The sequence below is a fragment of the Arvicanthis niloticus genome, chromosome 17 (genome assembly GCF_011762505.2).
Source record: "Arvicanthis niloticus isolate mArvNil1 chromosome 17, mArvNil1.pat.X, whole genome shotgun sequence".
In the NCBI taxonomy this organism is placed as follows: domain Eukaryota; kingdom Metazoa; phylum Chordata; class Mammalia; order Rodentia; family Muridae; genus Arvicanthis; species Arvicanthis niloticus.
In genome coordinates this window covers 41491488-41505347 of record NC_047674.1, presented here as the reverse complement: position 1 = coordinate 41505347, position 13860 = coordinate 41491488, and the positions used below count along the sequence as shown (strand labels likewise).

Here is a 13860-nt window from a genome sequence, read left to right as displayed (position 1 = left end):
ACGTGACCTGGTCACCAGCAAATTATAAAAGTCATCTGGGCAGATGACATTCTTGTATTCTGAGTCATTCCTGCACCAGGATGACTTCCGATTGCATAATGGGATCAAAACCTTGTTTGGGGAAGCAATGAAAATCCGGACAGTTCACTTGACATTCAGAGGTACAGAGTCCTGCCACTGGTAAAGCTTGTAGAGCGCCAGCCAGACCAGGCGGAACGCAATCCGCGCGTGGGCGGGCAGCGTGATGACGTCACGGTGCGTCGAGTGCGCCCCGCCCCGGCTCGGCTGGTCGCCAGGGGACGCTCGCGGGTCGGGTCTCCTTGGCAACCCTCCGCTCCACCCCTCCGCCCCTTTAACCTTTAGGCTGCGCAGTTCCGGGTCCCTCTTAGTCCAGTCCCGTCCCTCCCTTCCCCTTTGGGTTTCTCGGGACCGGAAGCGAAGATGGCGGCGGCGGCGGCCGAGCTGGTGATCGGCTGGTGCATCTTCGGCCTCTTGCTCCTGGTAGGGGCGGTGCTCCGAGTTCTCCCAGGGTGAGGGGGTGGGTGGAGGAGGGTGGGCCAGCGTTGGTCTCGCGAGTTCCGGGACCCTCCTCGCCCACCCTGCTCTCTGCTGGGTCCGCGAGGGTCCCCTGAGGAAGGTGGAGAGGACCTGATCCCCTGAGGTCTCCTAACTTCAGCCAGCTTCTGTCTCTTGTCTGAGAATGTGGTTGGCGGGTGGGTTTGGGGGCGAGCAACTCCCTCAGAGTGGAGAAAGGCGTGAGGACGGCTTGGATTGGAGTTCTCGCCGCCTCTGAGCCAGTCTCCTGGGCGCCGACATAGTCTTATTTGTTTTTCTAAATGCCTCCTTTCCCCCTCATGCTCCAGCCTTTGGGGTAGTAAGTCCTCAGGTTTCCCCGCGCCCATTGTGCGTGCGATTCAGCCTTGATGACGCGAGTGTCACGTTCTAGGTATTACATTCCACTTAGAACGGTGTAGAGCACCTTGGCCAGGCGGGAGGTTGGTTACTACCTGTCTGAGCTCAGGTGCCTTCTTTTCCAGACACTGATCATTGAGTGCAAAAAACTCAACTGTAATGGCCCAGTGTGACCTGGTTATTACTTTCTGACTTCGTTTAGTTTGCTTCTCTTAAGACATTTCATGTTGTCAAATCCCTCCCCCACACTATAGAGACTTTAGTCCTATGGTTACTTAGTGTTTGCATTTTGACACTCGTTTGATGTTGTTTTTTTCACATTCCCTAGACTGACACTTGAGTAGTATGTTCAGGTAGGTAGTCACGTTTTTCAGCTTTTTCATCAGGTAACACAGAGGCACACACATGGATTCACACACGACACTTGCCTAGCATGTTCAGGGATTCTAAATTCAGTCTTCAGTACTGGCATGCTCCCTTCACTTTCACAAATCCCATCGCCCTGGGCCATGCTTAACTTGTGTCCTGGGGGGAGTGGGAAATCCCAGAGGTTATCTGCAGCCTCTCCAAAGCTGTCTAGCCCTGTACTAGGAGAATTCACTGGCTCTTCCTGCCCATTCGTTTAAAAAAAAAAATCATGTAACCATCAGGAAAGTATAGTTGAACTATCTTGATTAATGAAAATGCCTTTAAAGCATAGTAATTTTCCTGTGGATATAGTAGTTTTATTGTGGATAAAGTTGTTTTACCTGGGAGGATACAAACAAAATAATACATGGCTTTCTAAGAGGGGACTGATTGTAAGTTAAGAAACATAGATTTTAAGCACTGAAAAAAAAATATGATTTTTTAAGAGAAATAGGACTTAGGAGAGGACACTGTTGAAAGAAAGTGCCAGTGGAATGTAGTCTTTGGTTAGCTTTTGACATTGCATTAGGAGCAACCGAAGAGTAGAGAAGTACGTTTTCTTTTATTTATATGTGTATATATATATACACACACACATAATGTGTATATATATACATAATATATATGTATATATATACATATATATACATATATACATATGTACATATATAATGTGTATATATATACATTATATATGTACATATACATATATATACACACATATACATATGTATATATACATATATGTATATATATACATATATACATGTATATATACATATATGTATATATGCACACACATATATACATTATATATGTATATATACATGTGTATATATAATGTATATATATGTATATACATGTGTATATATAATGTATATATATGTACACATATACATATATATGTGTATATATATGTATATATACATATGTATTATATATGTATATATGTATATATAATATATATACATATATATTATATATACATATATACATATGTATATGTATATATATGTATATATACATTATATACATGTACATGTATATAATGTATATATACATATATATGTATATATATGTATAGATATATACACATGTGTGTGTATATATATATATATGTATATATGCACACATTATGTGCATAGAATGTAGCTGTCTTCAGACACACCAGAAGAGGGCATCAGACCCCATTACAGATGGTTGTGAGCCACCCTGTGGTTGCTGGGAATTGAACTCAGGACCTCTGGAAGAGCAGTCAGTGCTCCTAACCACTGAGCTATCTTATGTTTTTTGAGGTGCAAAAAATGATTTATTCAAAATTAAATTGCTGTCGGTCTGTTTAGTGCTTGGCTTACCAGACAGAAGCTGTATTCATGTCTGCTTTTTGCTCCATCTTGAAGAAAGTTATTTTGGTTGAAGTGTGTGTACAGAATCTAGTCAGAAATAGAGGAGCGTTTGGATAACTGGGGATGTTCTTCGTGACTGCAGCAGAGGCCAGCGAGTGCCAGTTTCTTCAGGCTCTGTGGCAGTGGGCAGGGAACAGTGAACATATTCTTCCCTTACATTCAAGGCCATTTGTCCGTCTTGGATACTGAGTGGCTCTTTTGCCGTTCCTGGTTTCCTCATGTGGTCTCTGTTCGCTACTTAGGAGCTAGTGGTAACTAGTGAGGTTCAGCTCCTAAATACGGATATACTGAATTGTGCACCATCGTATACTACACTTATTAAATCAGTACAGATCTTGTCAGAAATATCCTGAGAAGTTCTAAGTATTGAAAAGTTGTCAAGCTCACAGTACTGTATACAAGCTTTCCAAATTTTGTCACTCAAAAGCTTGAGGTTTTAAATTCCACTTTACTTATTCATTTGTGTGGTGTGTACGTGTGCTGGTCTTGGAGCTGGGGTGGGGTCCGTGCAGGTGCGTGTGCATGTGTTCACGCATGAGAGAGTGCACCATAATGTGTGGGTGGAGGCCCGAGGACAACTTCCTTCCACTTAGGGGGCTTAGGGACAAGCTCAGCTTTGGCTACATCGTCTATGCTGGCTAAACCCTCTGAAGATTTCATAAGTGACATTTTATTGCTCATTTGAGAAGTACCACTAAAAACTAAAGTGTAAGTCACTTTAGTTTCAGTTGTTTTTCAAATAAAGAATGCTGTTGCGTCAGGAAGATTGGCTGTCAGCTCTAAGGGTTTTAAGGAGCTTTGTTAACCACCATCACACTTTGGTATAGAGCAGGACATTATACATGCTTTTTATCTTACTGAACAGAGTTCAAAACTTATGGGTTGAAATTTAATAAAGTGAATTTTTATTGTTTCATCAAACAAAGTAATAAGTAGTTGTGTTGTTGTTGTTAGTGTGTGTATGTAGTGGTGAAGAATATAAAAGCCAGGACAGTTGGGGTCTTGTTTCATGATAAGATGCCAGCAATCCCTGTGTATCCCCCGCCCCCACCTACCCTTCACGAAGTGGCCTATAAATGTGCCCAAATGTCAGAACTGCTTTTTAAAGTGGCTGTCTTAGTTAGGGTTTCTGTTGCTGTAATGAAATACCATGACCAAAAGGCAGCTTGAGGAGGAAAGGGTTTATTTAGCTTAGATTTCCACGGCTCTCTTCTTCATTGAAGAAAGTCAAGACGGGAACTCAAGCAGGGCAGGAACCTGGAGGCAGGGGCTGATGTGAAGCCACGGAGGGATGCTGCTTACTGGCCTGCCCCTCATGGCTTGCTTCTCTTGGCTTGCTCAGCCTGCTTTCTTACGGAGCTAAGGACCACCAGCCCAGGGCTGGTCCCACCCATGATGGGCTGGGCCCTCCCACATCAATCACTAATTAACAAACTGCCTTACAGCTGGATCTGATGGAGGGGCAAACGATACACCATTATGAGAATAGTTTTCAACTTTTGAAGATCCAAAAATTGTCCTAGAAACACATAGTGTCTGGGGACTTTATACTTTGAGAACTAATGCCAATAGTGTACGAAAAGATTAAGAAATAATTGTTCCCTCCTTTTTAAAAATGATATTGGACAAACAATATGGATTTTAGTTTCCTGTGCCACATGCAGAATAGTTACTGTTGGTGTCTTATGATTAATCTGTTCACTATGCTAAATGTAGGCACCTTACTGAGTTCCCCAAATCCTCAGTATTTTGGCTCACTTCACCTTTCCATTACTACAGAGGCAGTTCCCTATCTGTAAAGCAGTTACTCCGTATTCTTTAAAGTATGGGTATGGCTTCTGGATCTGTTAGAACGCCACAGTCTATGGCCTTACCGCATCCCACCCAAGTGGTCTACCATTTAACAAGCTCCCTGGGAACATCTCTGCATCTTAGTTTGACAAAACTCTTTAGGATTCTTTCCTATGCCCCATTGGTTCCTAACCTTGGCCACTTATTAAAACCACCTAGGGAGATATTAACATTCCAGATGCCCAGAACAGTTAAGTCAAGTTGGGAAGAGTTGTAGCTCTACTTGAAAATCTTTCTCTGATTTTTAATAATAGCTTTTTAAAGGAAACCAAAATGCTCTGAGGTGTTACTTTGTAGTGATTAACTGTTTGTTGATAGCTAATTTAACGATGCTATTTGTTAAGCAGTTACCATCCCCTAAGCAATGTACTACACAATAGCTTGGTTAATCTTGAAAACCCATTAGGAAAGTTCTCTATTCTTGTCCTTTATTCTTGTTGGGACAGTTGGTTCATTTGATGATACAGTTACTTACTGTTGTCATCTGTAGCATAACCTAAAGGAAAAGCTTGGAGTTGTTTTTAAGTAGTAAAAGTTGAAACCTCTCCTCGTTGATTCTGCCTGGCTTCTCTTGTAACTCGTCTCTCTGAGGTTAATGCATGCTTCCTCTGTGATACCTATCACCTTCAGCTTGGTAAAATGCTAATTTCTTTCTTGAATTCTATGTAGAGTGTACTGAGTATTGCTGTTAGTGTTGCCAAGTATAGATAGAGAAGTATCATCTAGTGAGTTTAGAACAAACTTGAGGAATGTTTACAAGAATGTGAGTTTACTTTAAAACACTCATTACATGTTAATATAATATTTTATGAGAAATAACTTTCTTAAAACAAAACAAAAAAAAAATTGAACATGTAAACCAGAGTTCAGGCTTAGGTCTTTTTTGTTGTTGTTGTCTTTTTATTTATTTATATATTTATTGGCCTAACATCTAGTTTCTTTAAACTTAATTATTTTCTTCCTTTCTGTAAATGACAATGTTGAAATGGCAGCATTGTGTGGGATGGGTGTGTAACTTTGATGGATTTCAGTTGCATTGAGCCAAGTGAAAGAAGCCATCTCAAAAGCTGAGATGTAGCTTACATACACAGTGACTCTCTAGAAATGACAGAAACTGTAGAGACAGATCCCAGGTGGTGGTGGCTACAAATCTCAGATGTTTGTGTTGGTTACACACCCCAGGTGGTGGTGGTTACACACCCCAGGTGGTGGTGGTTACACACCCCAGGTGGTGGTGGTTACACACCCCAGGTGGTAGTGGTTGCAGATCTCAGGTGGTTCTGATTACAGACCCCAGGTGGTGGTGTTACAATCCCCAGGTATTGGTGGTTACAGATTCCAGGTGGTGGTGTTACAGACCCCAGGTGGTGGTGGTTACAGACCCCAGGTGGTGGTGGTTAAAGATCCCAGGTGATGGTAGTTACAGACCCCAGGTGGTAGTAGTTACAGATTCCAGGTGGTAGTGGTTACAGACCCCAGGTGGTAGTGTGTCACTCCAGAGCAAAATGTTGAGGCCCGGGCTGCCCCACGTTTGGGCGGCCTAAAATGTTGAGGCCCTCTCCACTCCACGCTTGGCAGCCACTGTATCCTGGCCCAAAGCTGCCGCTCCAGTCCAAGGGTTGGGGTTGAGCAAGAGAGAGAGTGAGGACTGACTTGAAGAATGGAGATCAGACAGAGTGTGATTCAATCCTGTTTATTCTTCAGTCTCTCTTCCTAATCCAAGTCCCAAGTCTTGAGTTTCTGGTCCCTAGTTCCTAGTTGTACTCCTCTAGTTCCTAGTTGTACTCCTGTTGTTCTCTTCTGAGTGTCTACTGTCTACTCCTACTCATAGTGTCTGAATCTCTGTTACTCCAAATTGTTCTAAAGTGTCGGATTTTCTGTTCTCTCTTCTGTCTGCCTCTCGCCTTTATATGTCTCACTTCTAAGCCACGCCTCTAAGTTACACCTTTAATCATGCCCTTAGGTCTTGTCTCTAAATCTGATCTCTAGGTCACACTCTTAAGTCACACACCTTTAATCTCACACACCCAAGGAAAGTCCTGGGTATCCAAAGCAAGATGTTATCAGAGTGTGCTCAGCTGTTGTAGACTATTGTAATCCAAGTCTCATGTCAGGGTATATGGTTCAAGATGGCTGCAAAGCTGATGATGGTTAGGGACTGTGGATGTAGAGTGGGGTCATCTACTGTAGGACAAATCAGTTGTAATGGAACCGTTTTTTGGTATCTTAACTGTGGTAAGATTTGGAACTAGATAGTACAAATTAAGGTTTGTTTTTGTTTTTCTCAGCGCTCTAATAGATCTTGTTTAGAACACTGGTCTTTACTCTTCACTTAGATTAGACTTCTCTGACATTAAAGCCATGGTGCTTGGAGGATTTTTCCAAACTGATCAGCTTGATAGGAGTTGAAATGCTTAAAGGTATTTACAGATAAATTTGCCTCACAGTCAGGGCTGAGAACCACTAGTTTATGCCTGCAACTTGTATTGTTGAATAGAGCATAGGAGATCAAAGTCCAGTGCCTGATCAGTACTGCTGAGATCATATTTATTATGGAGATGTTCAAAGCCACCTGGGCTGCTAATTCTGAGCCTTTGGGAGATGGACCCAGGTCCCTAACCTCTAATCTTTGTTAGTAACTAGAGAGATCCCAAAGGTGCCACTTAGCTAGAGATGTCAACTCTCTTACCTCTGGGCATGGTTTTCACTAGAAACTTCAGTGCATGACTCTTTTCCTTGCTGACTTTCCTTTAATTCCCTTAATATTTGGATTACAGCTTCCGTGTGGTGATTAGCGGTGACCCTTCAGGTGGATGGCATCTGTGGGTTGTCATAGCAGAAATCACTTTCCATCCATGTTCTGTTTTGTGATGCTTTAGCCTTCATATTGGAAAATAACTTCAGGTACATTTCCTTTAGAATGGAGAGCTATATTGGGGGATGACATTGTGTGTAGCTATTAATAATGTTTGGTGAGGGTCTATCAAATTGTGCGCTGTGATTCTTAAGGTATGTGCACTGAAGTAAAATTGTACTGCATTTATAAATAGGCTTTAATATTCTATCTTGTACAAGTTAATGAAGGTTTTCCTTACATGTGTAAAAAGAACCTTTGCCCAAATAAACTTCCAGTACACACTGATGCTGCTGTTCAAGAATGTGTAAGGTAATGAGGGATTTCTTTTTGCTGTGTTTCAGGCTATTTTGGCCTTTTGCTGGGTCTACGTTCGTAAATACCAGAGTCGGCGGGAAAGTGAGGTCGTCTCCACTGTGACAGCCATTTTTTCACTGGCGGTTGCACTTATCACATCAGCGCTCTTGCCGGTGGATATATTTTTGGTTTCTTACATGAAAAATCAAAATGGCACATTCAAGGTAAGTAGTAACGTGCCGTGCGATGATTCTTCCTTGTGGGTACTTAGCGGGTGTTTCACTTAACAGGAGGTGCCCGAACCTGCTCAGTGCTGAGGATGTAGGCATGGGTGGCCGTGCTTGGCTTGCATGTGCCTTCTGAGCTTCTGCTCAGCTTTTGCTGCTTTGTACCCACCGAGCAGCCCCTCCAGGCCTGGTTTCTTGTGTACCTGGAACTAAGTAAGTATAGAAATGAATACACGCAGTGGTGGACAGGATACAGACAACTACCTTATATGAAAATTATCAGTCCAATAACCCAGTATCAGGAGCCATTTTGTTAATGTAAAAATATTTCATTTTAAGAGGTGTTATTTTTGTGCTTCTTAAAAATCCTTGGCAGCATATTTCATTTTATTCTTATTAATACCACAAATAAATGATTTAGGAAGGCTTTTGTTAATGGTAGAACAGCATTGAATGTACTTCATAGTCTTCTGGTATAGAAGGAGGTTGGGAAGTTGGGAGGTTGAGAGGCTCAGCTGAGTAATTTTGGCCAAGTTACTTTTCTTCTGACTTCCTCATTTTAAAGAGGAAAGGCGTAGATTGGAAGATGTTCTCTTTTAGTTATGAAAATTTATTTTGTTTCTTTTTTGGGTTTTTTTTTTGTTTGTTTGTTTGTTTTTTTTGTTTTTTTTTGTTTTTTTTTTTGAGACAGGGTTTCTCTGTGTAGCCCTGGCTGTCCTGGAACTCACTCTGTAGACCAGGCTGGCCTCGAACTCAGAAATCCGCCTGCCTCTGCCTCCCAAGTGCTGGGATTAAAGGCGTGCGCCACCACCGCCCGGCCTATTTATTTTGTTTCTTATCAGCTTAATCAAGCCTGTGTGAAATGGGTACTGTATGTCAGTCGGTGTCTGCCACATGGCACTTGAATAAAGTAGTAATTTTTTCATTTGAGTAATGTATACTGCTTTAATAAACCTCTGATTTTGGTCTAAATGATATCAATAATTGATACCATTTTTGTGGCTATATTTATATGCATTCTGACACTTGTAGAAACTAAGATTTCTTTTTTTCCTGTAGGGCAGACTCCTAGTTAGTATTAATGGAGTCTTAGTGTGTGCCAAACAGTGTAGTGTTGTAGAGATAGTTGGTGTCTGTGTATTGTGTATGTTAAGTGTTTACATACATAGCCTTCTGTTGACTTGCAAGCAGCCCTATGAGGTGGGTAGATTATCCATGCCTTTATGGGTCAAAACAAATCAAAACCAAAAAAACAGGTTCAGTCTGAAAATGTAAAAGAGACTGAAGCTCTGCTTTCTGCCTCCAGAGGCCTTTCTCATTTGTGTTTGTGTGAGGGAAGATGAACCTTTAAGAAACACACACTGCAGTAGCTTAGCCAATGGTCTGCACCTCTCTTCCTTTATTTTCCTTAAATCTGTATATTGTGTTTTTTACTGATTGGGTCTGGGTATACATCTGTTTCTTAGATAAATGATTCTGATGTTATCAGAATGCTGGAGTATTTTTATTTAGAAGTAGTATAATGAAATCCAGGAAGTCCATGATTGTATACTCCTAGGATGTTTTTCTCTCTGCAACCTGTGAAATTAATATATATGTATATGAATATGCACAAGTATTCTGATACACTATAAGCAATGTAATTATCTCTTGTGTAATTATTGTTTGAACTGAGATTGGATTTTAGGTTTTCATGTAGAGTTTTTATATGTTACAGGGAAATGTCATTGTCTTGAAATTTCTAAAGTAAATGTTTTCATGAGCTTATAAACTTTCTTACATACTGCTGGTTTTTCATATCCATGTCTAAATTAGTCATCTTCTGGATCATAGTTATTTCCGTTTTTTAAAATTTAGTCGGTATTCATTCTCTCAGTTTTTTTCTTTCAGTGCTAGGCATTGGACTCGGGGCTTTACCAGTCAGCGACACCCCTAGCTTTTGGTTAGTGTAATGTGGGAGAGGAGAGTTCATTATACTCCAAGCCGGTTCCCTCTGACTGGGATGTGGGTCAGTGGCAGAACTCTGGCCAAGCATGTCTCAAACCTTGGACTCTGGGTTTGAATCCTAGTTTCCTTTATCTGTCTGGACTTAAGCTTCTCTTTACCTAGAACCTGCTTTGTCCCAGACTGCTCTTGAACTCAAGAGATCTACTTGGCTTTTTCTCCTGGGATTAAAGGTGTGTCTATTACCTGAACGTAAATTTAGCTGGGTAGGATCTTGTCCCAAAGTCCTGCTCCCTTAATCTGTTAACTCCTAGAACATAGGGTTCAGCTCCATTCTACTTCCTGGTGTGCCTTTAATCCTTGGACCATATATTTTGTAGTTTTCCTTTCCTAGCTTGCTCCTTTTCATTAAAATGTTCTTCATAAGATTGAACCTTAGTGCCACACAACAGAATTTACACCAGGCTGTTTTGAGACTTTCTTTTTCAAAGCAGTTAATCTAAATCTCTTTACCTTAGCCTCAGGCAGACTCTTTCCTTTCATTGGACAAGGGCAAAAAGCTGCCTCGTTCTTCACTAAAATACCACAGAAACAGTCTCTATGCCACATCCTGAAGTTCTTCTCCACTGAAACCTCTTGGGCCAGGTCTGCACAGTTCAAATCACTTATAGCAACAAAGTCTTCCTATTCCTACTAGGATGGCCCATTAAGTCCCACTTAAAACATTCCATGGCTTTCCAAAAACACATTCTTCCGAACCACAGCATGGTCAGGCCTGTCACAGCAATACCCCAGTACTGGTACCAACTTCTGTCTTAAAATTTTACTGCTGTGAACAGACACCATGGCCAAAGCAACTCTTGTCTAAGGACAACATTTAATTGTGACTGGCTGACAGGTTCAGAGGTTCAGTCTATGGTCATCAAGGTGGGAACATGTCAGCATCCAGGCAGGCACTGTGCAGGAGGAGCTGAGAATTCCACATCTTCATCTGAAGGCTGCTAGCAGAATACTGACTTCCAGGCAGCTAGGACACCTATTCCCACAGGGCCACCCCTTCTAATAGTGCCATTCCCTGGGCTGATCATATGCAAACCATCACAAGTATTTCAACAAAGAAGTAGTAATTCTGTCTGCTTAAGGTGCCCACTGTCTTAGGGACAGTCCCCTGCCTAACTAGGATGCTTGATCTCCACCCAGACCCTCTTCTCTTGACCAGGAGTTTTTCCTTAGTGGGCTTTTACTGCTATTCTAACAAAAGGGTTGAAGACAACATAGTATGGATACTTCGAAAAAAATAGGCCTAAAATTTAAATATAGATAGAGGTCAGTTTTAAATATATTAATTTTATATATCTATATATTTTAGATTAAAACTGTGAGACCTACCTGTAAATGACTGTTTTACCCTGGATAATCCTTATTGTTCTGATTCTCTTATACCAGATGCCTGTAGCACTGTATCCCACCACCCACTTGCCCTACCCCAGCTTCTGATGTCTCACATTGCCAGATGCCCATAGAGAGAGGAATTTCTCCTGACTTAGATAGAATCCCTTTCCTGAGGTGTGGTTGAGAGCTGGAGAGTTGTTTTGTGTTTCAGATCAGACACAGAGGTTCCAAAGTCATCATGAAGACCAGCACAAGGAATATATGTGTGAACCCTCTTTGTCTTTTATCGGTGTAATTCATAACCTTTCTGAAATATTATAATTTCTTAGTCTCTAGTACTACTTCTTGATTGTTTCCCAATCCTCTGGAGTTTAAATAAGTAAAGGTCCCATTAATTTCTACTTTGGGAGGCCAGGGTTTATAAAACGTAATAAGGGCATAGAAGGAAGGTTTTCTAAAGTAAGTCTTTCCACCGTCAGATGCTGGGGGCAGGGAAGTACAGAAATGCAAATGCACTCACAGCTCTGAGCTGTCACCTATTTTACACAAATTTGTAGTTAAAAAGTAACAATTTGGCCTGTTGTCTTAAAAACTGGTCAGACAGAAGAACCCAGTAAATTAGAAGATGTTAAATTTCAGTGCATATGTGGCCTTAAATTAATTTTATATTTTCTATTCTTAGTTTATATTTTGAATTCATTTTTTGTAGAATTTCCAAGTTCTCACTTTTAAGTCATTTTCACTGAGGACGACACTCCTCCCAGGGGTTGTCTGGGAAACGAGTATACATGTAACAAAAAGAGAAAAATGCATCCTCTAGTTCACTAATTTGATCATCTTAATTAAAATTCTTTTTAATCTTCTGCCTTGTGTAAGGAATCTCTAGAGAGCTCAGTTCAGAGGAGCCAACATGTACAACTGTCGGCTCCTTAAGGTCTAGGCAAGAGGAGAGAGAGGTCCCAGTCCTGCCAGGTCTCTCTGGAGCTGAGCAGGATGGTGAGTGTTGGTGGCCCAAAGAAACACACCCAGCTGGGAGTCTTCTCCGAGCAGGAACCTGACTTTAATGTATCAGCCTCTTGCTTTTATAAACTTGGAGCATAGGGAGGAGGAGTTTTGGAGGGGTCAGATGACATAGGGGACAGGAAACGGTGACAGAGGGTATGGGGTGACTGACAGGGACAATGGCAAAGCTCTACATCAGCAACAGTGGGGCAGAGGCAGGGCCAAACAGGTCTTGCTAAGTCACCCTGGTAAGGAAGTGACTGAGATAAGTCTCAAAAACTCGAGCCAGGCTCAGGTTTGTCCTCAAGGCCCAAACCAGGGATAAAATGGGGCCCAACATACAACTGTGTTAATTCTTCACTTGGGTGCTCCAGCAGTGGGTCCTCTAGCAGTGGGTGCTCCAGCTGTGAATACTCTCAGCAGTGGGTGCTCCAGCAGTAGGCATTCCAGCTGGAGCACACTGCTGGATGTTCCCAGCAGTGAATGTTCCCAGCAGTGGGTGCTTCAGCAGTGGGTGCTTCCATCATTGGTTGCTTCCAGCAATGGATGCTCCCACCAGTGGATACTTGCAGCAGTGGTACTTGCAGCACTGGGTACTTAAGACAGCAGGGCAAAGCACTGTCCTGGTCCATAGACTTTTCTGTGCTTCATCATAGTAGGCATCAGGCCCTATTTAGAGTTTCTGCTTTTCCCGTGTTTGGATGTTTTCATGTCATTGTTTTTAGATATCGAAGTTAGATGCACTTAAGCTTTTGGTTGCGACTTATTTCTGTCTCTCATCCTCTATAAGTACTCTGACGTTTTTGTTCTCTTATAAAGACCTTAGTTTTTAGTATTTACATGGTATTTTTGTTAAGAATTTATGATATGTTTTCTCATCTTTCTTCTGGACAGTGATTGCCTCTAGAGTTTTGTTGTTATTGTCGTTGCTTTTTTATTATTAAGCTACATTGAATATTTTTTGGTATAAAGAGCCCTTTTCAATTAAAATCAAAGGTGCAGGCTGGAGTTCACTGGGATATAGGTTCATCTATATCTAACCTTCTGTCTTGCGCTAGGACAGACTGAATAATCTTGTTGGTAGATAAACTAGGTATCAACTAGTTTGAGCTGAGCAATTATAAGCAGTTCATGGGGTAATAGAATATTCTTATCGCTGAACACCTTAAGCTGGGTTCCTGGGTCCCATGAGTAATTGAAATTTCCTACCCAGCTGCCTCAGGATGAGAAAGGGAAGCTAGGCTTCTTGGTTGCCAGAGAATCCAGTAAGAGTCCTAAAGTCATTCAGTTATTCATTAGACAGCACTATTTAAATAATTTATATACTGTTGGTCTTGATATGTCACATTACTTTTATGTTAGATTTAGCACAGAATGCACTTACTTTGTGCTTAGCATGTGAGAATTTTTTTCTGCTACAGTTTCCCCGCTGGCTGTTACTAGCATGCTAAGTTGAGGGAACTGGGTAGATGGAAGGCTCCTGTAATAACGTTGTGATACTTTATCTCTGCAGTAATTTGGAAATCTCCGGGTTTTTTTTTTTTTTTTTCCTTGACATTTGCCTGTT

At 41.4% G+C, this 13860-nt stretch overlaps 1 protein-coding gene across 2 annotated transcripts in view; it reads left to right on the top strand.

The window, feature by feature from the left end:
* Window positions 1-230: 230 nt before the first annotated feature.
* Window positions 231-13860, top strand: part of Lmbrd1 (LMBR1 domain containing 1) — a 76981-nt gene continuing 63351 nt past the window's right edge. Inside the window, exons 1-2 of one of the 2 annotated variants that reach the window (XM_034521766.1) lie at window positions 231-501; window positions 7776-7952. In XM_034521766.1, the coding sequence (XP_034377657.1) occupies window positions 442-501; window positions 7776-7952 (237 nt within the window). In that variant the 5' untranslated portion in view covers window positions 231-441. The remainder of the gene's footprint in view (window positions 502-7775; window positions 7953-13860) is intronic. The other variant, XM_076915136.1, reaches the window with a different exon arrangement.